At 35.6% G+C, this 25,806-nt stretch overlaps 1 protein-coding gene across 1 annotated transcript; it reads left to right on the top strand.

The window, feature by feature from the left end:
• Positions 1-446: 446 nt before the first annotated feature.
• On the top strand, positions 447-20,936 carry ODF2L (outer dense fiber of sperm tails 2-like). The gene is given in 16 exon segments (XM_010582748.1): positions 447-554; positions 1,851-2,000; positions 3,532-3,594; positions 3,818-3,889; positions 5,705-5,821; positions 9,018-9,203; positions 10,515-10,624; positions 12,009-12,144; positions 12,709-12,819; positions 13,971-14,075; positions 15,238-15,302; positions 15,304-15,382; positions 17,475-17,560; positions 17,647-17,809; positions 18,705-18,830; positions 20,808-20,936. Coding segments are annotated over 16 exon segments (1,806 nt in total).
• Positions 20,937-25,806: the final 4,870 nt, after the last annotated feature.

The raw sequence follows: 25,806 nt of genomic DNA, 5'->3' as shown, positions 1-25,806 counted from the left end.
GGCCGCTGCCCCGCGGGACACCTCGGGGGCAGGAGCGTTTGGCCAGGGGAGAGGGGACGGGGCCCGGGGTGAGGGCCGCTGTTGGGGGGCCCGCGGCCCCGCTCCTCACCCTCTGCGCCGGGGAGCGCGGGAGTGGGAAATGGCAGCTGCGAGCTTTGCGCCGTCCTTCGCGTGTATTCAGTTTTCTGCTGTTAAGGGGTTTGCTTTCTGTGCACCAGACGTGTGAATTCAGTGATACTTCAGAGAGTACAAGTTATGAATCCGTGTGCAAGATTTCAGTTGCATTAACTGTGTTAAATCTCTGACGAGTCTGGGGTTTACGTGGTCTGGTACACTGTGTTTTCTAGTGGGAATGACCAGGGATGCCGGTAATGTTTCAATTACTGCTTCACAGAACACCAATATCTGTTAACATATATTGTCTTGTTACACAGCGTTAAAACAAAATGTCGTCATCATCGCAGTCATCCTCGTCTTTACCTGTATGTAGCGGTACTGCTCCTGTACTGGCTTTCGATCTTCAGGAAAAGTTTCTTCTTCCTCATGCTACTGAGGCAAGTTCATTCTGTTCCTGTTAAGCTTGATTTTTTTCATTCTATTTACTCAGTTAACAAGATTCAAAACAGATATTTCAAAACATACTTCCTAGCTACAGATGGGAAGTAGCTGATATTTTAAAAAATGGGTAAGTGAGAGTGCTGGACATAAAAATGGTATACTGAAACTATGGAAAAATTCTTATTTGTTGTTTTCTGCTTACATTGATGGGCTAGGATAAATGAAACACAATGTTTAATCTTCCAAGATGCTGTTTTCACTGGAAGTAATTAAATTCAAGAACTTAGTTTTGGTTATATAACAAAGAAAAAGCTGTAGAGACCTGCACTGTGTTACACAAGTTGAGGTCTGCCAGGAAATGTAAGCCTGTAATAAAAAGACACATAAATATATATATAAAAAAACCTAGATGTTTGGAGTGTAGTTATTTGCATTATGGCAACAATTGGAAGCAGAGCAGTCTACATTCTGATTGTGTGAGGAAGTGATTTATTTCGTTGGGGACTTCCAAAATTCTGTTACTCATTTTCTCAATTATGCTAAGGAGATACGGATATAGGAATATAAACTCTTAGTCTGACAAATCCTTTTGATGACGATGCACCTGGCACAGGCTGAAAGCAGGAGAAATGCATCCTGGTGGGTGGAGAAGGCAAGACAATGAGCTTCTGAAAAATAATGATTAGTCAGTGGAGCACTGCATGGAGTAAACAGGTAACTTTGTTCTTGGCGAGGACATCAATCATGCTGGAGTGCAAGGGCAGAGGCAGAAGAGAGGTGTTTGGAGAAGGGGTGAGGGTGACCACAGGTTCCTGGTGCTTGACAAGGAATCGGGGAAAATGGGATGCATTAAGGTAGTAGGCACCGATACTTGGCTCTGGACTTGCCATGACATGGGCAGCGTCATGTTCCTGTGCAGCCCTGCCTGGTGAGGAGTTTTTCCAAACTGGGAGAAGAGAAAAGCCATTGCTGCTTCCAAATTGGAAGAACTTTGCTGTGAAACATAATGGTGTCTGAGCAGGACTTGGCTTCCACCTTCACTGGAGGTAGACTGTTTACCTTTGCCTTATAGATTAGGTGTGTTCTGTGAGTGATCAGTTTGAGGGTACATCTTGTGATATCACAGGCTTTTACCCTTGTTGGAAGTCATAAATGAGAGATCTCTTTGATCTTTAAAATTTTTCCTTAATCATTCTCCCGAAGAGCTGACTTGTTTCATGTTGAATTAGCAAGATCAGTGTCCTAACCGTGAGTGATACTAAATTGTTACACAATTATGAATGCTATTTCAGGGAAGTACCTATGTGCCACCTGGAGAGGCAGAAAAACTCTGTTCACCAGTTCAGCTGTATGAAAAGGATTATCACAGAACTACAAAAGCCATCCAAGATGGAAAATATTTTACTGATCTAAGCAAAGAATCTGACAGTCTAGAACACCAAGTAAGAAAAGGCATAAACATAGAACCAATGCAAATACACATTTTTTACACAGGTCTTAAACTAACATTTAGTCTTATTATCTTTAATAGACGTATTGGGAAGATTTTTTTGTTATGTCCTGGGCACTAAGAAAGTTCCTGCATAACCGGAAGGAATTTGGTGGGCTATGTATTTTAAAACAGGAGGTGGATCACAGTGAATTCCTGTTTAACAGTAGTGTCGTATGGAACTCACACAGAAACCTGATGGACTGAAGAATGTAGATTTCTTTTAAAATTAAATGTGATTTGTCATTGCTGACTTTCTCAGCTTTCTTTTGGAAGCCAAAAAGCTAACCTTTTGCAAGCTAACAGAGATGGGTGTTTATTCTGAACTTTTTAATTTTAAGGGTAACCTTCCTGATTTTCAGGTTTTCACAGACAATGCTAGCTGTCTTACAGCATGAGGCCTTTTGTTGTTCATTAGAGAGGAAGTTTATAGATAATTAACTGTGGGGACAACAATTTCCTGAAAATGGAATGATGGTATGAGTAATTTAGGTTTCCGGTCACTTCTCAGTTCTGGGAAGTCTTCTAAGCCCTTCTGGTTTTGCTGATGAATTACTGTGGGGTCACAAAACACCATTCTTGTTTATATATTAGTTTTTTGCTGATAGCAAATCTGACTCAGTGTAGTCAGGAAAGGACAGGACTACTACTGAATACAATGTTTGTAAGTTTGCAGTGCATGCGGAGGTGGAAACCTGGATGCAGAATTGGGGTCCATGTACTGACTTTACAGATAAACATGGGATCAAGGTTACAGAACATTCTGAGGAATTACATGCAGGCCAGGATAAGATATGCTTTGCAAGGAGTTGTAGTAGAACTTTTGATGCCAAAGTTTCCACCCTGAGGCAGTGGGTTTATGCTCTCACTAGTGAAGTTAAAATGTTTAGGATTTACAACCTGAAAGTCCCACAAGTCTATTTTTTTTAAATGGAAAGTTACCCAACTCCCAGAATCAGATGTTTTAAGATGAGAAGTTTAGCTGACAATATTATAGGCACATAAATTCTTTTGGATTTGTAGTAACAGTTAATGTAGGTTTACTTGTGTGATCTTCTAGCCTATGCTTTCTGGTTCAATCTTCAAATTCTCCTATCTAACTTAAGTTCTTGAAAGGCTTTAATACTTAATCTTTAAAATATTACAAGTTGTACAAATGCTTTTACTATTTGACTGAATGTTTAAATAACACTTAAGTATTTATGGTATTTAGAGTCCTTTTAGCTAAAATAAATAAATTGGTGTGTGGAATGAGCCTAATTTGTTTTCTTCAGCTATAAAGTTCTATGCGCAAAATAAATTGAATCTTTAGGGTTTAAACCACCAACTCTTAAGTAGCTCATAAGTATGCGAGCTTTCACATTCATATGTACCAAATTAGAAAATGTAGCAAATGATATGTGCCAAATTCAAAACTGTTGAAAAATGCTACATCAATTATAATTGCAAGTAATTTTTTAATGTTTCCTGCTTCTCTCTTGCAGTTAAACAGTAAAAACATTGACACTTTGATGCAGAAGTTAAGTGAAAATGAAACCCAAAATACTGTAAGTAAATTAAAATTTCTGTCACTTTTGTTCTATGCTGTACATCTGAAAATGGCTACGTCTTGGGATCATACAGTCTCAAGTGACAGTGGCAAAGTGGGAGCATTTGTGGTTTATCATCACAAATTGTTTTACAGCTGAAATGTTCATCAGTATACATTACTGTTGCATTGTTGTATACAAACATTAAAATAATTTCTTTGTTATTTTTTTTTCTATGAAGAATCTCAGGAGAAAAATACTTGAAAGGGAGAAACATGTTAAAGAACTTTTATCCAGGCTTCAGCTTGAAAAAGTGAGTGACCAGTTCTGTTGAAATGAATGTTTTCTCCCAATGTACTAGATTCTTTAAATTTACAAATTTTAAATTTTGAGAAGAGCAATTATTTCAAAGATCTATGGAAAAAAAGGAAAATCCTGAAGGATGTTTCCTACAGAAATATCTTAAAACCATCGAGACTGTATCCAAACCTATTGAGTATATAGGTTATCCTTAACACTGATGTATGCCCCTCCCTGAACCATGGGACATCTAGACTAATGGCTTTTGGCTTCTCATTTACAGATTTGCAGTAGTTCTGGAAAAAAATACTTATATTGAAGTAACACAGAGTAAACTAAACAGATTACTGTTCACAGTTAGTTTCCATGGCTCTTTGAGCTCAATGAATAGGGAGAGGTAGTACTGACAGCAGAGCTAGTATCATCAAAGGCTGACAGGAAAGACCTCATGCATTCTTGGAGCCAAAAGAAGGGGCTCAGTGCAGAAACCAACATAGGAAGAGAAGAATTATCTGTCCTGCGTAAGAAGGTACTATGAAAGTTTCAAAATTATTTTACTGGTAGTTTAGCAATCTGTGTTACAGTCCTTGTATACTTAAAGTGCACTTTATGTGTATACAATGCGGTGTGGTTCAGTGTTAGTGACGGACAGAGTAGGCTCAGTTAAACCTTTGAGGGGACAATGGTGTACTTTGATTTTTGTAACTCCTTGGGGTTTGTTGAGAGCCATGGTTCTTCTTTAAGAATTTTTCTTTGCTTAACCAAGAGAATATAATGCTTGGCTGCAGGATAAACTTAGCCAGCTAATTGTAATAGAGGAGCGTGTGTGGGTGCCCCCTTTCACACCTCACAATTGGCACATCCTTGTCTTTATCTTGAAGCGAAGCAGCACTTTTTCATAGAAACATCCTTTTGCTTGAGAGTAGAAATGCTGAACAGAAAAGCCTATGAAGATTCTGAAGACCACAGTGCCATCAGACCTCAGCGTTGATGGCATCTGAGCAGCGTGCTGTGCCCTGACTAGAGATCTATCTAACATTGAACAATTTGGGGTGCTCAGGATCTGAATGGAGATACAATTATCTATGCTATCCTTTTGTTCCTTCTTATGTTATCTCCAATAAATGGCATTTTCATCAATACCTAACTGAGTCCGAGTCTGCCTATCTTACTGGTATCTCTAATGAACACTTGAACTGGTGCATTACAATGCTTTTCTAATCTATACTGATAATATGACTTCTTTCTACCTGTTTTCATTATTTCTTATGTAGAACAAGCCAAGGGAATCAAGTTGCAAGAAATTTCATAGAATCATCTGACCTCAGTTCTGGTGACATAAGCTGCCTCTTCCCTTATGCTTTATGTATCCCCCCCGAATTAGAGTTTGAATTAAATGTATCAATACTTGTAATAGCAGGTGGTGGTCTTTGGTATTTAATGAAGATCAGTTCAGGCCTAATTAGTTAGGGCAGAGCTGATCCGTGTGGCTTAATTTTGGTCAACCTGCTAGCTAGATGCCTTTGCTCAGCCTGGATTTCTGAGTTTGTGCTTCCAGGCCTTGTTCATACTACTTCAAGAGTCAGATTAAATATGAGGCATCAATTATACATACACTCTTTCAAGTTTGTGATTTCTGTTTAACGTTAATACCATTAGTAACAAGTTACTGCTTATGAATATAATTGTAGAGCATTTTTTATCTTTTCCAGCTTTTGAGGACATTCAAATGTCAGTTAGAAACTATGGCAAAGTAGAAAGAACATAGATAGCATCATACAGCATATCTCCATAGACCAATAGATTTGTGGGTTTTTTTCTTTCTTAGGTCAATGTACAGAAAGAAGACCACCTGTCAAGATCAGTAAAGGCAGTACAAGCTCACCTGCAATGTCAGATTCAAAGAAAAGAAGTGGAAAATGATGAGTTAAAAGTGAAAATACAGGTCAGCGTATTTCTACTTGTGTTTCAGTTTATTGAAAAAAGTAGCAAATCCTTAGTGTGGTCAGAGTTTAACTCAGGTGTGAGAGTTAAATCTTAAAGTATCACTTGGAATCAAACCCTTGGTAAAAGAAAAATCCCAAACAGTACAAATCATTAGCATTTATATTTTGCACAGTCTGCCTGACCACACTATCTTAATTGCAAGTTTGTTCTTTTTTCTTCTTTTCTTAGCTTGTGCATAGTAGTAGTTCTGCTGCTAAACACACAGAAGTATTTGCAATCACCTAACTGTGCTATCTAGATGATAGATATCAATCCTGAGGCAGTCTCCATACAGTCAATAGAAAGAGATGGGCAAGTCCCCAAGATGGGTTTCTGCTGTAAGATAAGGGTGATGAATCACCACCTGTTTCTTTTTATTGACTGTGAAGGAATCAATAAAACTCTTAATACTGACTGAAAGAGGAACACCTAAGACTAGTATCTAACCTCACTTTGTTTAAGGTAGGTGAAGTTATTTTCATTTCCTGTTCTAAAAAGCAAGAGGCAAATTTGGGCATTTGGATCAGTTACTGGCTTTAGAACAAGACAAGGAAGAGGTCATGTGTCAGAGGCTGGAGCTGGCCTCAGATTTCAGTATTTGAAATTTGTCAAGAACTTAGGCATGAATGAGAAAACATTGGCTAAAAATAATGTATTTCTAATTTCCAAACTTTTTTTAGTAGCATCCCCTATTAATTGTATAATTTGAAGTTGTCAAGTAACCTATAGCAACTAAATTTCAAAAAAAAGTCACATATGTCTATGTCTGTATAAATACCTCATGTTTTCTTCTGAATAAAAATTACTTTCTTGCTCTACCTAGTACCATTATAGAATTCCTGTTCTACCTAGTGCCATTATAGAATTCCAATATTTTCATTACATAAAGTAACTTGATATACAGCTGTATCTTCATTCAGTCTTTATTTAGAAATTTTGTGTGCTCTGCACAAAGTGCTGAAGTCAGTTGCTAGCTTAAATTCTGATGATGGTTTTGGTAGTATCTGGACAAAAGCTTGCGAAAGCTCCGCATTACCTTTATGAAATTAATTCTCGATTTAAATTTACCTCAGCCACTGAGTAATGCCCAAAGCACTTATTCTTAGTGTAATTGTGACCTCCTGCGGTTGTAAGAGGGGATAACAGCTGTTTACTTATATCAACATTTGAAGTCCGTACAAAGACTCAGATTTTCTATTTGCCCTGTTGATTGAAGGTGTTCTGCTGCTGCCCCTGCCAAGTCACATCTTTGTTTATTAAATGCCCTATAAGCATCTATATATGAAAACTTCTTCCTGCATATTTGGGGGGTTTTGTCATTTCTGTTTTCTGAAGTAGTACTTTTCCTTTTTGGTAAATCTCAGTACCTGAGACTATCTTTTACTTGGAAAACCACATACATTTTGCATTGATTGTTGAAAAGTCTGGGGGCCATTAGCAGGACCTGTACTGATAGTTATCCTCTCATATGCATAATATGCATATTTTATAGCAACTGGCAAATAGTATCTTGAATAAGGCTGGTACATTAATGTAGTCAGTAGGTAAATGGCATCTCATTCTGGTCTTTATTCATGTAGAACATAATTAAGTGTCAGACCTAGACTCAAATGAAAGAAACAAATGCATCAATCATTCTTATGATTAGGATATTTATTAGTGACTTGAGCAATTTATTTACACTTCTAGCCTACTTACATTGCTGTAGTTTGGCAGAGAATAGTAAGCAATATGAATGGAACTTGCACTTGTCTTTATGAAAGTAGTTGTCTACTGGTAGCTTGCTCATGTTTTTCATAAGCTGTAGCACCTTAAAAATAATCGCATGTGAGATTCTCTTTGAAGCAGAGTCTGATATTGTTTTTATTGTATGTCATCATGTATTGTTTTAATGTCTGGTCTTTTTTTCCATTCACATTTAAATAACAAGTGATATGTAGATGAAAAAATACAAAAGTCATGAAGTTAGAGAGGTCAGCTTCCTGGGTTGGATGGGATCAGTACACTGCCTTCATCTGAGTGATGTAAAAATCTAGTTAGTCAGAAATATTAACAGCAATAGGAAAGATAATACAACGACAGTTGTAGAACCCAGCTCTCATCTCGATTGTATTGTACACATCTGATAATATAATTAAATGCATTAAAAATACATTTAATGCAAACGTAGTTTTACATGTATTTAAATAAAAAATATATTTAATGCAAAGGTATTTTATTTCCTGAGTGCTGCAAAACCAAGCACTCAGGAAATTATACGTTGTCCTTACAATGTGTGATTTACAGCTGTAGTTTAAGCTTTATCATAGCCTGTTTTAATTATCTTTAAACAATTGTCTGCTGTGGGCAAGGGAGTGCTTCATCTTTTCTTTTTGTGTTTTCTGCTTCACTATCCATTGAACACAAAATATAACTTGCCATAAAAAAATAGTTTCTTCACTAAACAATTCTGTTTCATTAAAAGAGTGGGGCCATTATATGCATTGGAAAAAGTCACGAGATCTTCCAAGAAAATAGTATGTTGTCATCTAGTCACAGACCATATCATAATACATATATTCAAGAAAAGACCCCGGCCTTTCCTAGCTTCTTGACTTAAACCCAAATCTAAGATCTTAACTTTCATATTCAAATTTCGTATGCAGTTATACTGATCTCCAGCCCTAGTTGTGTGTATGTTCACTATAGATTCAGAGCACAGACTACTACTAGATCAGTGAATATCACTAGTAGCATCATTAAGGTGATACTTTTTACAGAAATTAGTTGCTAGGGATGATGAAACCACTTTTATTTTCCTCCTCATAAATGTGTTTAACATCCATGCCATGCCTTCTACACTGAAATTCTGGATCCATTTCCAAAAGCACACAATGATGGTTAGACTGCTGTCTTTCCCCCTACTCCTGCCTGCTTCTGCACCTCCTCAACCTCTTCTCTTGATCATCTTTGTAATCAGTTTTCCAGCATGTATTTTCTCTTGCCTACTGCTGTATGTATCTTGGCTAGCTCTTTGTATCAACCACAAGATTTGAGATACAAAGACATTATGGAAACAGATTATAAATGTAATTGGTATTCTTGATTATGTTATGTCACAAAATGATCTGTAAGTTACAGTATTTGAAAAGAGTTGATGTTTAATTATGCTGCAGACTCTAGAAAAGAAAATAGCAGAGTGGAAACATCAAGTTGGTGAATACAAGCACCAGATGTTAGCCTTAAAGGAAACAAGTGAGCAAAAGAAGACTGCTCTGAAAAAAGTAATGAGGTCCCAGAAACAAAGAGCACAACACTTTGAAGCAGCAGTGGAAAATTTAACCTCCAGAATAAGAGAATGTGTGAGTGACTACACTGTGAGCAATGTCATCCTGTGTTGTTTTAAATTGAACAATTGAGAGACTTTTACCTGTGGAAAATAAGAAAAGTTGGTTGGTCATGCTGTGTTTTTATCTTATTTATATTTTTGCTCCTTGGTTAAGGATAAAGGTTGCTGTAAGTGACATTCAAACTGTTACTACGTTCACTGCCTTTGTTTTGTTAAAATTTAGTGAATGTCTTAAGCCATGAGGTTGTACGCTTCAAACTGTAGTAAGAGGAGTCTTACCAGCTTTCAGTTACACCTCTCCTATCTTCCTGTCAGACCTTTATGGATATACACTAACTCAGAAGTACAGTATACTAACTGAGAGTCCATGATTGGGGTTTGAACTCTTTGTTTTCTTTATTTATCGGTGTCTGACATCTCATATGGATACTTAGCTTTCTGTTTCCAAGCAGCTTGCTCTGAACCTTTTCAAAATCCAAGTACAAAACTTCCTTAATCCAAATTGTTCCTTAGATTCTTGCCCTGCATATCCATACAGTATGTAAATGTTCAAAAAGGCCAGGTGGATCAGAACTGTGCTGAGATCTTTATTGCCTTATTTAGATTTCCTAATAAGAGTATGTTTTCATACTCTTAGATGTGTTGCCATCATTTTTGATATGTCAGTATTAAAGATAAATTTTTCCAGTTAGTATACCAGGAGATGCTTAATAACTTTTTTTTTCTTTGATTTTTGTGGGAAGACAGTAGTGGATCATTAAGTGCACTTTGCAGTGCAGAGGGCTGGCAACTACTGAACTTTTGATGTTTTGTAGTCACACTGTTGTTTTCTTTCCCCATTGAAGACCCCGTGTACTTTCAAGATAGCATGTGTTGGTTAATTATCCATACTTCTTTGAGGGACTTTACCTAACTTTGCATTTCTTACCTAGCTATTATTTTTTATTCTTAAAATGTTTTGGCAGAAATTAATTTTTGTATTGATTTATGTAATTTATATGTAGTAGACATATTGGAGACAAATATTTTTGTTGTAAGAAAATATTTTCATCTTAAATTTTGAAATATTCTACAGTTTATATACAGTGCCAGTGTTTAACTGCATCCCTGACTTGAAAGTAAGTCTGTACTTAGACTTTAACTTTTTAAAATGTGGGTAGTTTTATTTATTTTCTTCTTTTGAGACAAGACAAAACTTAGATTGCTTTGTACTAGGGAGATCCAGTAAAGCCATCTTTCATTAAATAGCTCTTGTGTTTAGAAAAATTTGTACAACTAGATGGCATTATTTTGTAACATTATTTGTAATTCCTGTATTCTCTAGGAAGTCGAACTGTCTGAGATACTGTCAGCTTCTGATGTCTGGAAAAACCAGCATGATAGAATGGTTGAAGAAAAGACAACATTAGAAATTCAAACAGAAGATCTTAAGAAGTAAGTTAAACTGTGATCTAATTTTTTTTCTGTAGTCACACAGTGTTGATATTTAGTAGTGTAGTACTCAGTGTTGACAATGTAAACAAGTTTATGTATTCATATTTTAAAATTTGGTGCAGAATTTAGAAGTTGGAAACTAGAACAAATATAAGATTTTTAGCCTTCTTTCTGCTGCATTTCACAACTTTTTAAAAAACTTCATTCCCCCATACAAGTAAGGAACATATTCCTTCCCCTGCATACTTCTGATTAGCCTGAACTTGCTAGTAGCTACTATGCTGCTTCCTCAGAACCACTTATTTAGTAACTGATTCAACTGCTTGTTAACCCTTGAGTGTTAACCCTTCTGTCTGCTGCAGTATAGAATAAGGTTCTTAGGCTTCTAGTTTCTACTTCAGACTAACGATGGCAAAATTATTTCAGTTCCACTAATGTCTCACCCCACTAGAGGACAGAGAAGGACTCCTCTCAGATGCACATTTGAACAGTTTATTCTTGTAAGGAAAAGCAACACAAAATTGTCCAACGTTATTCAAACTATGTGGTCAAATCTTAATGCACATGAAGGATATGCCGTTTTCTTTGGCAGACAGTGACATATCCTTTTACCTTTTCTGTTGGTAGAAATACGGACTGTAATTCAAACAAGCAAAAGAAACTGGTAGGTGCCTTTTTATGCTAGGTCTAACACAGAATATTTATTTTACAAAGAACTTGATTCATGCTCAAATATGTAACAGCTCAAATTAATTTGGCTTGACTCTTTTGTTTTTCTTTCAGAAAATCTGACATTTCTGAAAATATTTTCAGCATATTTTAGAATTTAACAGGAGTGCAGGTACATGACATCAGTCCAGAAATCTGTCTAGCCCACTATTGGTCCAGTGTGCATGAGGAGGCATCTAGGAAAGAATAAGAAAAGGGAAACATCTATGATACTTCCCTCAAGTACTCATTCTGCTTCCAGCTGGTTTTAATGCCTGTTGCTTTTAATAATGGAAAGTACCATTCCTAAATTAGCTATGGAATGTTCTTAATAGGACATTATCTGATAGACCCTATAAATTCAATATCATTCAATTTTGTACAGTATGTGTATGCATAGTTGTCTTGGAACTATGCTTGGGTGTTCTAGGTAATGGATTTATTTATATTTGAGCTAGGACCACTTCCTTGGTGGACCACTCTTTTGGATAGTTTCTTATTTCAATAGATACTGCTTTCTTGGGATGCTTAAATGCATACTTTTTTTTTTTTTTTTTTTTTTGGTTTATTTAAATAAGAACAGTGAAGGAGTATGTGTTAAGGTACAATTTAATTTGCATAGTGCGAGTTTTGGAAGCATTGTATATTATACAGAAGTTCTTGCCTATCTAACAAGGCAGATCACAAGCCTTTTGGAAGACCTGAAAAGAAAGGAGGAATGGAGAAGAAACTCAGATGAGGAGATTCTTGGAAAGCTAAATTCTGTTAAGTCTGAAAATGAAAAGATTTACCTTGAAAATGAAAAACTAAAGGTGAGATCATTATAAATCATTGTTGAATGGCTCTGTATTTCTGATACATTAATGAAATAACCACATTAATTCCCTTTGGGCCTTCTGTCTAGAGATCCCAAACCTGTAGAATAAATTTTGCCATCCATTTTTTACAGTAAGTGAAAATGAGACATTGAAAATGTGTCAGAAATCTATGGCAAAGCTAGGAACAGGGTTGTCTAATCATCTACCTGCTTAACCAGGATGCCATTTATTTTACTGTCAGTAGCTACAAAATTGCTTAACTAGAAATTGTTCTTTTATGTTTGTAAAACTTTCTTTCAAATTAAAGAACTGAGTTTAGCTCATTTATTAATTTCAATTTTTAAAGTATTTACAGGTTTTGTATTGTGTTTATCCTACGAAGTAAATGTTCTCATGAGCTGGCAAATGAACTGTGGGCTATTATTTTTGTTTGACAGGATAAATGATTGTGTGACTCTTTTTAATGCCTGCAGGTCACTTGCTAGTACTATCATATTGTAGATTGTGCTATTTTAATAACACTCTTACAGTTTTTATATTTTCTGTGTTTTAATCAAGGCTTCCCTTGCTACATTAGAAAACAGTACCATTTCTGTTGAAAATGAGCTGCGAAATCTGCAAGAAAAGGCAAAGCTGCAGGAAAACCTTGTTGAACAGTATAAAAATCAGGTGACTAGCATATTTGAAATGTTCAAGTATGGCTTTTAAAGTTTTAAGCAGCTTTGAAGAAATGATGAAGGTTTTGTTTGTAATAAAACAGTTTTGTTGTCATAGTGATTATTATACTGTCCTAACACTGCGGATGATAGAAGAGAGTGCCATTACAAACCCTATCCAAGAGTAGTCTCCACACTGTTACTAGTACACATAATCCTTACTGAATTGTGTGAAGCCCAGTTGAAGCTCATTGAAGCCAACAGAGCTAATTACTTACTTGCTTAGAAAAGATTTGCTTCCTAAAAAGCAAGTTGGCAACCTGGTAAACTATATTTAAAAAGTAAAATTTGAGTCTGATGTCTTTGGTGGACATATCCAATGATATTTAGCTTCTCCTTGGTCATATCTTTATTTACTCATTCCTAAGAATAGTAAGCTAGCACTCAGGTACTGTTGTAAGAGCCATCTTATTTACGTAGGCAGCTCCACATTGAAAATACCAGCAAAACATATAAATCAGACTTAAAATGGGCTTTTTATCAATTCCTTTTTTTTACTTGGCTTTATTTACACAGAAGGCATTCTAGAACATTGATTCGAAGTTGTATATATTTCTGCTATAGTATAAACAGCATTTCCCTGACCATCTTCACTTACCTCTTTTTAAAATCATTGACAAAAGACATGACACAAAATCTAAGTACAGCCAGTGTTCCTTGTCTGTGGAATGCATCACCACAATTAAAGTTGCCAGCTTTAAGATGGGAGATGTAGTTCCAGGGAACGCCCAGCCTTAAAGCAGTGAGTGGGATGAAATACCGTAGCTCGTAGCTGTGGTGACTCCAGATGGGAACTGTTGGTGATACTTTTTATGTGGGGAGAGAAGGGTAAGTCATGCTGCTGCTTCTGTAGCACAATGGTAGCTCATTCTCCATTGTTGAAAATGAAATTTTGATATCCGAGCGCTCTTCACCTGGTTACCCTTTTATATTTGCTGTGGTGAGTAGGATAATGAAAATAAATAACTTCGTATAATGACAAATACTGAGATTCTATTTAGAAATCAAAGGTTTTCCTTTATGCTCCATACTAATGATTCTGTCTTTTCTATATTTAAAAGATACACCTTGCAAATGTATGTGGAAAAATATATGTTGTCCTAGGTACAAAAATTACAAACAGCAGTAGAAGAATTGAAATCCAGATATGAAACAGTCTTAAATGAAAACAACAGAATGACAGAAAACAAATGCTTAGAAGTAGATAAGGTAAGTTTTGCAGTGATGAAGCATGTTTCCAAACAATTCTGTAGGACATTGATCTTTCCTACGTTATTGTGATCCACTTATTAGAAGTCAGAAGGTACTGGCTCTTTTTTCTTTTTCCATGTATAGAATTGTTTTTAAATTCACTGAATGTTTTACTAACTCTTACTTGTGAGCTGGTGGTTTTTTTGGATACTACATAATTGCAAACAAGTGAGAAATCGTTCTTAGGATAATGACTAAGGAGTTGGGCTGCTATTTTAGAATTCAAGGATTCTTTTATCACTTTTTAAAATGTGATATTGGTGTTGATGATTTTAAAACCAGATCTCTCGACAGAACAGCTGTGAAAGTTGCATAGGGAAGCAAACCTGCTATAAGACTGCTTTGTTTGTTTTAAGTAGCAGTTAAAACAGAGAATCCGTACAGGGATGAGTTTTAAGTTTTTCAGCATATGGAGCTGAATACTGGAACACAGTTAGTGCATTCTTAAGCATCAGAAAACAGTAAAAAATTGGTAGGAAAATCACTTTCCTCAGTTCCACAGCTCATCAAAATACATATTCTTTTAAGTGATAAAGCTGAGGCAGGGACAGGTTTTGCATTGCCTGCAACGTTCTGTTTTAGAGAGCAGAATTAGTCCTCACAGAGAAGCGTCTTAGATCGTTCATTTTATTTCATACTAACTTTATTTTTCCATGATTGAGTTGTATAATGGAGAAAAATATTTTCTGATCCCATAAATAATATTTGCACAACATTGTATGTGGCTTCAGATGGCATTAGGTGTTGCCCTCTTTTCAAATACTGCAGTACTTGTATGGTCAGAATTTTTCTTGTAAGCTGCGTAGTGTGTCTATGCCATCTCCCAAAATATATTGCAGTAAAAATAAAGTCAAAATTTGCTGTTGCATGGTGAACTGCTAACACTTGCCTAATTTTGTGTATGTTCATTGTGAGTGTCACTGAGTCTTTAATGAAATGTAGTCAGAGGTGGAAATTTCTCGAATGATGAACTTGTAACTTTGTCAGTATTTTATAAATAGGTGATATGCAACTTGTGTAGAATTTCAGATTTATTACTTACATGGAAAGCCATTGAGTATTGCAACAATTAATTTATGGTTTTACACTTACATTTTTCTCCTGTGATGCTACTATGCAGGTGAGGGACAAAACAGAGGCTGAGTTAAAGGAGTTAGAACATGTTTGTGACTTGCTGAAAGCAGCAAGGATATCAGGAAAAGCTTATGTCCTGGGAAAGGATCCATGCACAGAAATGCAAAACCCTTAGGGAGCTGCAGGTTCAGGTGCTTAGAACATGCTGATTTTTAAAGATAAGTGCGAAAGTTATGTGGAAGAAAGTCTCTGGAACGTTTTTTTCCTATTAACGTGTCAGACAGTTGTGTAGTTTCCTTTGTTATTTGCTTCATAAGTCAAAAGCTTCTTCTGTAGAAATAGCATAATGCAAATGAAACTATTGCCAACTGTATATATGTGAATTCAGTACATGACAAGCCTAGTTGCTTTTAGATTCTGTATCTTTTAAGTGAGTATATTCTCGATCCTTTTGAATACTTATGTCCAGAGATGTGTCGCAGAATTCTTCCCTGGAAATAAATGTGCAAGTCTAGTTATTGTTTGTGTCTAGTGGAATAATTTAGTTCCACATTAGTTTTGTTTTTAATGACTGATTTATGAAGCAGACAATATTTACTCAGATAAATAGTCATAAATTATATTGTTGATGATGTATAACTTTAACATTTTAATGATTACATTGTGTTGGCTGATAAAATATTTTTTAAAATATGCTTTAATAGGATCATTTCTATTTTTAGTAGTATTTTAGCACTATTGCTTGTATTTTCTCTTAAGGCTGAATATGAATATTCCTCAGCTTTTTTTCCTGTCAATTTCAATGGCAGGGCTAAGCTTGGGGGTTTTTGTTGTTCTCTTTTCTCTCTTTTTTTTTGAAATGTGCTTTTGAGTTAGAAGAAAATACTCTGCTAGCACAAATGACAAAGGTGTTTAAATCAGCAGGGGGGGAAGGGGCTTAATCTTCTCCCTGTGTCAGTGGGAAAACTTCAGCGGAAACACAGTGAGTCTCTGCGTCCCTGTAGACTTTATATGCTTATAAAAAAAAAATAGCTCTTGATTTTGTTTTAAATTTCTTGTCAAGATGATCTTTATAGCATTGAATTTTGTTCTTGTTTGTATAATTTTAAATACTCCTTCTAGGGACACTCATAAGCTCATAAAACCATCTTTGCTTAGCAAAGTACTTAAGCAACAATTAATTTTGAGGTGCATATATAAAATGATGTATTTAATTTTAGTCTTAACTACATGTTTTCCTGAATAAATGCAAAAAACCTCTTCAGTATAGTGAAGTAATTGGGAATATAACCACTAGGCTGGTGGAACAGCAGTTAAATTTCAGCCTTAAATCTTGGTGATGTCCTTTAGAACTTCTGACCCTTGATCCTATGACCAGAATTTAGGAAAATTCCTTTTGAAGCAGCTGGACCATGTGTAGAAACCCTCTTCTGGGTTCAGCTAGACCAGGACATCAGTTTACTGCTCCTCTGCTGGAGATTTCTGCTACTACCAGTCTGCTAGCTGAACAGCCTGTAATTCACATAAACAAAATCAACTAGATTAACTCAAATTACTGGATGGAACCACTTGAGGTAGTCCAGTGAATGATGAAGGTTGCCCCTTAAATAATGGTGCCAGCAGGCTGGTGATGTGGCTATTTATTGCTAATCTGCTGTTGATGTATGGTAGCAAGAGCAATAATCTCATCACTACTGTTACGAGATTTAAAAGAAAACATGTAAAAATGTTAGTCTGGATGCTGCGCAGGGGAAGACAGTTTGGCTGCTTACTTTCTTCAGCTTCCGCTACTGATATACCTCTTTTTACGAACTTGATTGTCTTTTTTGATATTAACTACTTTCTAAAATTCCTTGCCAGTGCTACAGTGTTCTGTGATAACTGTATATATATGCAGTATTATTTTTATGCTTCTTGTGACTGTAGTGTGAGAGAACTTACTTTTGCTGGAATCTAAAGCTTAAGAGTCAAAGTTCACAAGGAGGTAGACCCAGCCAACTCCTAATACACAAGGCTGTGTGAGCAGCATATGGGTTTTGTTAGGACTTCACTTTGTTACATAGTGGTTTTTCAGTCTTAAAGTGTTCACACAAAGTTTTAGTTTGCTACTTTGGCTGTATTTTATTTGTTTTAAATACAAGATAATGTTTACTTGAACATAATATAGCGTTTACCTGAAATTACAGTTAAATTGTTTGATCGGATTTTAATAGGCGAGCTTACTTTACTCTGTAATGTCCTATATAGGTCTCTTCAACTAGAAACTAATTGTCATTTTCACAGGAGGAAGACAGTGTAACTTCTGTGGGTAGTCATTCCTTAGAAGAAGAAAACTGTAACATTCAGAAGAAATATGAAGATCTTAAAAGGTAACTTTTTAAAAATCTGAGTGCAATTAATTCCTACACTTTTCTGCTATAGTGAACTATAATGCGTTAATCTGTTTTGCATAAAGGCAATTAGAAAAGATGCAATTTCAAAATGAAGAACTTGCTTGTCAACTCAAAAAAGAAGATGAGAGTCTTCAGTGCAGTAAATTGCAGCTTGAAGAGAAAATTGCAGAATATAATGGATTAACCAGACAACTGGAATCTGCTTTGGAAGAAGGGAGAAAAATGGTATTGATGATTTAATACATCTCTTGATCTTGTTTGCCATTTTCTATTTAAAAATATCATTAAAACCAAATGTGCTTGAGTAGAAAAGATGGGACAAGATTATTTTGCACATAGGGAGCAATACTAAAAAGTTACTGGGAATTTCTGCATGTTTAAATATGGATTACACAATTCAACTCCTTTGTAGTATTCGGATCCTATTGAAATTAATGACAAAGGTCAGTGGACCAACATTTCATTATAATTTTTTTGGTGGCAAATCAAAATGCTTTAAGCACCTAATACTAAATCCTACACATGTGGCAAAAGTTTCTGAACAAAAGCTTAATCTTGCCTTTTTCTTATTTTCTTTAATGGACAGCCCACAAGAACTTCAGTGTTGAAATCCTTCTCATTTTAGAGGAAGGCTTTGCACACTTTCAATCTTAAGCAGAGATTTCTCATTTGTAGAAAGGATGCAAACAGTAAATCAAATGGAAGAGGAAATGTAGGAATTTAGATTACAGTGAATTATATTAGTTTAATCAGAAAATATTTATGAAGTTGTAATTTCTGTCTCAGATTAATCATGTAAATAAACTATCTGAATTTTCTCAGTACTGTGTGAGGATATTGATTTGGGTTTGAAAAAATAGCAAGTTTGGCTTAACTTAAAAATGAGTTACAAAAGTGTCTCCCTCCCAATAATATTACATTTTTTTCCAAATTGAAACTTCTTTCAAATTTAGCCAGAATATTTCCCATGTTAGTTTAATTTCTGTGCATGGGAAATAACTGAAGTATTAGATGACAGAATAGGAAGTAGAGCTATTAATGCTAAGGTATAAGAAAATAATTTCATTTGGGCTTTAAGTGAAAGTAAACATACATAATTTCTCTCTCATTACTATTATAGGTAGCTGAAGAACTGGAAAAAATGTCATACAAAGAACAAGCCCTTCAGACAAAAATGCTAGCACTTGAAACTGAAGTGAGAGAGGGGCAAGAAGAGAAAAAACAACTCCTCTGCATATTTCACCATGTAAGTAAATAATACTGTTTATGACTTAAGAAATTACTTACCGCATCACCATTTACAGTAAAAATTCCTTTTACTGAAAAACACACTACTAATACAATTGATACACACTTTGAGGAACAGCAAATTAATTCAACTTGACAATATACTTCCTCTATTGACATTTCTAACAGACTTAACAGATGCCCAGTCTGACTAAATCACTAGAATAATACTGACTTTACATCTCTTACTCAATCCAGTTTTCCCAGCAAGGCAAAAATAAAAAAATATGTATGAAGATTAATCTGAGAGGGAAATTACAACATGTTCAGTAAACATGCCTAGATTTGAATAAATGAGTAACAGTTCCATAATGACATAGTGGTATCTGTTTTTTTTCCTGAGCTGATTACAAGAATCTGATATTACTTCAATTTGTGAAAAGCTTTCAGCTCATGTACCAATGTCCCATATACATGTAGTTAGTGACAAAGGAGATACTCTGATTTTTTCAAAGTGTCAAGCCTTTAAATGCCCAAGTTTTGATATGTTGATACTTACCTATTCAGCAAAGCCACAGTCAAAGAAGGTATTTTGGATGAGTAATACTATCTGAAAACAAAACATTGTTTTATCTAATCCAGAAAATTTCAGCACATTTTCTATTAATAAAATGTCAGACATCGCTGAATTCCCTAGATTAGTGATGGCAAATCATTTGCTTTAATCAAAGTTTTGATACAGTTAGAGATCTGTCCTGTGATCAGTGATAATAAGCTACAAAGCTATATAAAATAAATATAGAGGACACTAAAAATGTTTACTATCACTCTCCTAGACTTTCAAAAACAATATTCTGTATTCTGACTTGCAGTATTGAAGATTAAAATCAAGCCAACCTAAATGCAAACTCTATTCAAGATTTAAATAAGACATCAGAGATACTGTTCTGAATTCAGTATGCTTTAATTAATTTTTGTCTCTATCAAGTGTAACTTAACATCTGCGTTTACCCTAAAACAAAAGTGTTCTTAAAATAAAATCAGGCATCAGCTAGTGTTTTATGCTACTTCAAATATTTTTTCATAGGAATTTCTTACTATGTTAAAGTAAAATAGAAAATAAAGAAAATTTTCTTGTCTTTCATCCCAGAAAAACTCATAGGTATGTTTTCAAATGGTTTCCATTTGAAGCTTACAGGTAAAGTATAAATATGAAAGATATGTCTGAGCGAACTGGTCTAAATTAACTTCTTGCTTTTTATTCCAATTACATTTACATATAACTGAGAATGCATTACAGAAAATTATAAAATGATCTTATTCCTGTTGTTGTAGTGAAACTGGAAGGACTGTGAAGGTAACTTTATTCAATTATTCATTCTAACCTGATTATTTTTTTCTAAGGCTGGATTTAAATCTGATGACTATAATTCCATTTTAAAAAAATTAAATTTATTTTAACCAACTAGCATCTGAAATCTATAATAGACATAAAAGGAAATACCTGAATATCGGTAGTATTTATATAACAAATTATCTATGGTTTGCATCATTTATGGAACTAATGAGCAGGTAATATTGCTATCAATCATCCTTTTTTATATTAGGAACTATAGGCATCAAAAATCATGTTGCATCAGAGATCAGTAACAGATGTTTCCTTGAAAAGTCAACATGAGAGAGAGTGTTAAGTCCATAATAGATTTAAGATGCTAGGAATCTTTCATGATAAAAATTCAGAAGGTTAGTTTTTATGTTCCCAGGCCTTTTTTGGATTATAAGCCTATTTAAACATGTTCAGTTTGGTCCTGACTGAACATAAATAAAGCTTCAATATTCTGAGGCCTTTGGGGGAACCTTCAGTTTTGTGGAGCCTCTGAAAACTTTTACAGGTAAATAAGGCTTATAAAATTTAGGTACTAGTTGTCTTACATTATAATTTTGATTGATTGGTATTTTATTTCTCAGTTGCATTGCACTTCTCTTTTTTCTTTAGAACGAAAAGCACCATGCAGTACGTTTGAAAGAGCTGGAGAACAGCCTTCAAAAGTCAGAGAACAAGAACCAGAGCATCCAGAATTATGTCCAGTTTTTGAAAGCTGCATACGTAACAATGTTTGGCTGAATTCTTTAGATTATTTATTAATAAAGAAGCTTTTCAAGATTTGGCTCTAAATCTTGTTGGAGGCAAGGCTGTTGAAGCCTAATAGTATTTTGCAGGACTGAGTACTCTAATGTTACTTCTTCCCTAGGAAAACTTCTGTTGCGGGCAAGGAAAAGCAGGTCAGTCATCACTGTATATCCTACTGGCTGGTCACATATGGAAAATTTGCCTGGTGTTACTGATACAAAGAATTGTATTATTCATGGAACAGAAGTGAAAAGGCGGACTGCATGATGGTAGTGACAGGTGTGTGTGTGGGGTATGCACACAGAGTTGTGAATTGGTCAGCAAATTTACCATGTGTTAGGTCCTGTGCTGTAAAATCTTACCTGCGTCCTTTTAGTCCCTGGTTAAATGCAGATGATCACAGATGACCTTTCAGTTCACGTGGGGGAAGAGAACACGCATGGACTGGTTGCACAGTAATTTCCGTATTTTAATTATTAATAATTATATAATATTTATCAGTCATTATACTTCTGTTACTGTAGAAGTCTAGTTGCCCAAGGTAATATCTATCCTATTAAGACAGGTAAAAATTTAGAGAGCATTAGGCTCCCTTCCTTTCTTTTCCCTGTAGCTTAGCACCAATATAGCACATGCTGCTGCACTGCGTGAAGTATTTGCAGCCACAAGGCTGTCCCATCCAGCCTTTTTTTTTCCCTACAGCCCATTGTGATCAGGACTATACTATAGTAATATTTTAAAAATATAAGTAGGAAAGTATTTTAGATACAGGCATAGTTTAAGCTCTGAATGTCACCCTTTCATGGTGACTCAGCTCCAGTAAGGTATTTAAGTACTTGGCTGTGTTTGAGTACAAGAGCTGCTGTTCACTGAGGTGAGTAAGACTGACTTATGCCTCAGGTTAAACACATGTAAACATTCAGCTGATACAGGACTAATACAAAAACACTTTTGATTGAGAAAGTAATTGTTTTTATAGATATATGCTGTGGTAGGTTTTTTTAAAAGTAGTACCTTCAGATAAATATATGTAATTTAGAATGTATATTTAAATAATTTTTTTTTTTTGATGAAAACATAAGCTAATTCATGCATGGACAATACCTGTGTGTTAAATGTAGTATTTCAGTGTTAGTTATTTATAATGTGTAAAATGTTGATTTTATTTTTTTTCCATTTTTGCAAATGCTTAGCCATCCTAACAAATACTGATATGCGCTAATGATCTGCTTGTGTGCACTTTTTAAAAACAGAATTATCATTTATTATATATGACGTGCTAGTAGCAAATATTTATGTTTGGGAGTTTGTTGCGTTACACACACATACTTACAACCATACTTGTGTTCATTTAGTTCTGTTTGTGCTACTTATAAAATATCAAAACCTTTTTGAACATCATCATGTATGAAGGAAAGATTTCAGAAATAAAGTGTTGAATCTAGTCCATGACTGGTTTTTAAAAGGTTTTAAAAATTATATGCATTTCATTGATAAATGATACAAAGATGTAGAGTAACTTGATTTCAGCCTGTCTTTTGCCATCCGGGTGTCCTGGTTTTGGCTGCAATAGAGTCAATTCTCTTCCTAGTAGCTGGTATAGTGTTATGTCTTGGATTCAGTATAAGAAGAATGTTGATAACACACTGATGTTTTCAATTGTTGCGAAGTCATGTTTAGACTAAGTCAAGGATTTTTAAGCTTCTCATGCCCAGCCAGCAAGAAGGCTGGAGGGGCACAAGAAGTTGGGAGGGGACACAGCCAGGAGAGCTGACCCAAACTGGCCAAAGGGGTATTCCATACCATGTGACGTCACGCCCAGTATATAAACTGGGAGGAGTTGTCCAGGGGGGGCAGATCGCTGCTTGGAAACTAACTGGGCATTGGTCGGCAAGTGGTGAGCAATTGCATTGTGCATCACTTTTTCTCTATATTCCAATTATTTTATTAATATTATTGTAACATTATCATCATCATCATTATTTTCTTCCTTTCTGTTCTCTTAAACTGTTCTTATCTCAACCCACAAGTTTTACTTTTTTTTCCAATTCTCTCCCCCATCCCGTTGGTTGGGGGATGTGAGCGAGCAGCTGCGTGGTGCTTAGTTGCTGGCTGGGGTTAAACCATGACACCAGGAAATTAGATTTTTTTTCTCTCTCTCTTTTTTTTTTTTTCTTTCGACACAGGCAGGAAAGAATAGATCTGGAATTATTAAAGTTGCTGACAGCTTCAGGTACCTATTTACCCCAAATGTCTACGAACAGAATAAATTTAAGGTACATCAAACTATATGTGAACTGATTTAACTTATAAAATCAGAAACTTGTATTTTTTTCAGCTCAACCCATAGTTTCCATTCTATTAATCTAGACTTTCTTTCCTTTTCTTCATATTCAATCACTGGAATATACATTCTTCATCTCTGAAGTCTTAGGAATATCTTAAAAAATATAGACAGCATTTTCCAAATGATGGTGATGTTTTTATGGCTCTCCATTACTGATTTTTTTTTTTTTTTTTTTTTGCATGGTAGCAATAGAGCTACCAGTCACAAAGATCACTTATTTTTTCCTCAGTTCCTTTTTGAATTGGTGTTAGCTGATCATGTTAGTTGCATTTTAAATCCTTTTAGTTCATTTAGAGACAGAAGTTGCTGTCTTTTTTTTTTTTAATAAAGAATGAATTCTTTTTCTAACTACCTAAGGATCTCGCATTTACTCTAGATTGCTGCTTGTGTTTTCAGTCATGGTGTAAAATAACAGCTAAAGTAGTTCTTGCCTTGTTCATTTTACAACATAGAAAGCCGTGTGTCATGCTGCAGAATTCTTGGTTACAGCTGTACTGAGTTACTGTATTTTGGGATTCTAATATTTTCTTTAAAGCAACTTATTTTTACTGTCTGCATCACATAGCAAAGTGGCACTCAATTTTCTGGGAAGAAACAGACTCATTATGCTTGCTTTTCTGGGAATTTTCATCTCTAGACTATTTCAGAAGCCCTTGATAATGATGGTGTTACCAGCATCTCACCTCTCAACCTTTTTTCAAATGAGATTTTGATTTAGCATTTCCCCCCAAAATGCTTAATATGCTGTTGCAGTTTTCAAATACAGATGGTCAGATGAAACATCTTACTGCTGCAAATATGTACAGAAAAACTATCAAAACAACAGTTACCAGTCTGTACTGCACTTGCTTACATGATTATGTTTCCAGTCTGGTAGTGTTCATTCGCAGGACCCTTAGCAAGCAGGAAGGTTTCTCTTCTGCTGCTCAGAAAGTCCTTGGCCAGGAGAGCAGTAGAAATCAGAGATTCTGTGTAAAAGTTTGACCATGCTTTCAATGATGAGCTCACCCAGTAGGAAGTCTTAAAGAGATTTTTAGCTGGGTAAGAACAGAGTAGAGAAAAAAATAAGATTAAAATGCTAGTATTCTCTATCCCACTGTATATAGAAGATTTCCTAATAAGAAGACATTTTTTACCATAGACTTACTAAGATACGTAGTCAAATGTTACACATTGTATGTGTTGCAGGTTTTTTTGGTTTTGATGAGATCTTGTGGTCATTTTTCACAAAAGCTGACTCAGTATGATCCCAGGTACATAAGAGAGCCTGTGGCTGAACTGATACTAGTGTTCTTTTTGTAAATCAAATCAAAGCCGCCTGCAATGGTCCCATTTTTCCCCAGTATCTGTATATTGCTTTATTTGCTACCCATGTTAAATAATGAATTAGATCTTTTTCTGTGGTGTTTTCCAGGAATGGCTTAAGTGTGATTGCTGTGGCCCTGCTTTTGGGTCAGTTTGTTCTGTCATTTATAGCTGGGTGCAGAGACACTCTGCCAGCAGGATATGTGCAACTTAACATGCATCCAGCAGTTATTTACTGGTTAGCACACACAGAAGATAGCCAGGATTTAATGAGGCATTAGGCTAAGGACTAGTATGCTCTCCACCCCTCGTAAGCTGTGTGCTATGTGAGGCGCCTTGGCTGGCCAGGCAGGCGTCGGGCAGGCAGGAGGAGTCGGGCTCCGGGGAACAGATCCCACTGTCGCTGGTTTCCTCTCTTCCACCAGCTTTGCCCTCAGTGGTGCCTTTCCAAATCGCATTTTAAAATGCAATTTAGCAGTCAGACAGCATTTAAATCTGTATGGTGCTCCTTGTCAGTGCAGTGTATACCGCTGCATGCATTTCCTAATGGGACAGGATTTTGGAGTTATGAGAAACAAAGTGCGTTGAGATTGGCAGATTCACTTCCTAGCCAGTGCATTTCCATATTCAATCATAATTTCAGAGCTTTAATTAGGTTAAATTGTAAGCATGTAGAGTCCTGAAATTGGCAGACCTTAAAGAGTTGACTTGACCTGAACTCCCGCTCCTGCAATTCTTTATCTGTAATAAAATGGACAGTAACACATCAGGGCCTCATATCTTGCTGGTTTTGAGAAAGAAAGGATTTGAAGTAGAAGATCATTATCTTATCATGTGCTTTAGATTTGTTAATGTATGGGAACACAGAATTTAAAGCAGAAGCCTAAGTCTTAGGGCTACTTGGGGCCCTACCCCCTTTAATCCTGTCTCCCAAGTAGCTTAATATTAGCGGCTTAAGGCTGATCGAAGAACTTTATGTTTCCTCTCTATGGCGCAAAAACTGCTATAAATCCTATTGTACGATGGAGTCTTTCCAGTAAGAGCACAGGAACTTAAAAATTTCTCTCTGGATACCTGCCTCCTTAAGGGATATCTTTATAGAAGACACATAGCTTCCATTGAGCTTCCTCAGGAGAGTGTGTGGTAGGTTGCTAGCACAGCATTTCTTTTGATTAGTCCTTTCATCTGATGAACAGTGAATGAAATCAACAC

This window comes from Haliaeetus leucocephalus, unplaced genomic scaffold (assembly GCF_000737465.1).
Source record: "Haliaeetus leucocephalus isolate CR32 unplaced genomic scaffold, Haliaeetus_leucocephalus-4.0 Scaffold848, whole genome shotgun sequence".
Classification (NCBI taxonomy): domain Eukaryota; kingdom Metazoa; phylum Chordata; class Aves; order Accipitriformes; family Accipitridae; genus Haliaeetus; species Haliaeetus leucocephalus.
This window is presented reverse-complemented; position numbering and strand designations above follow the sequence as displayed.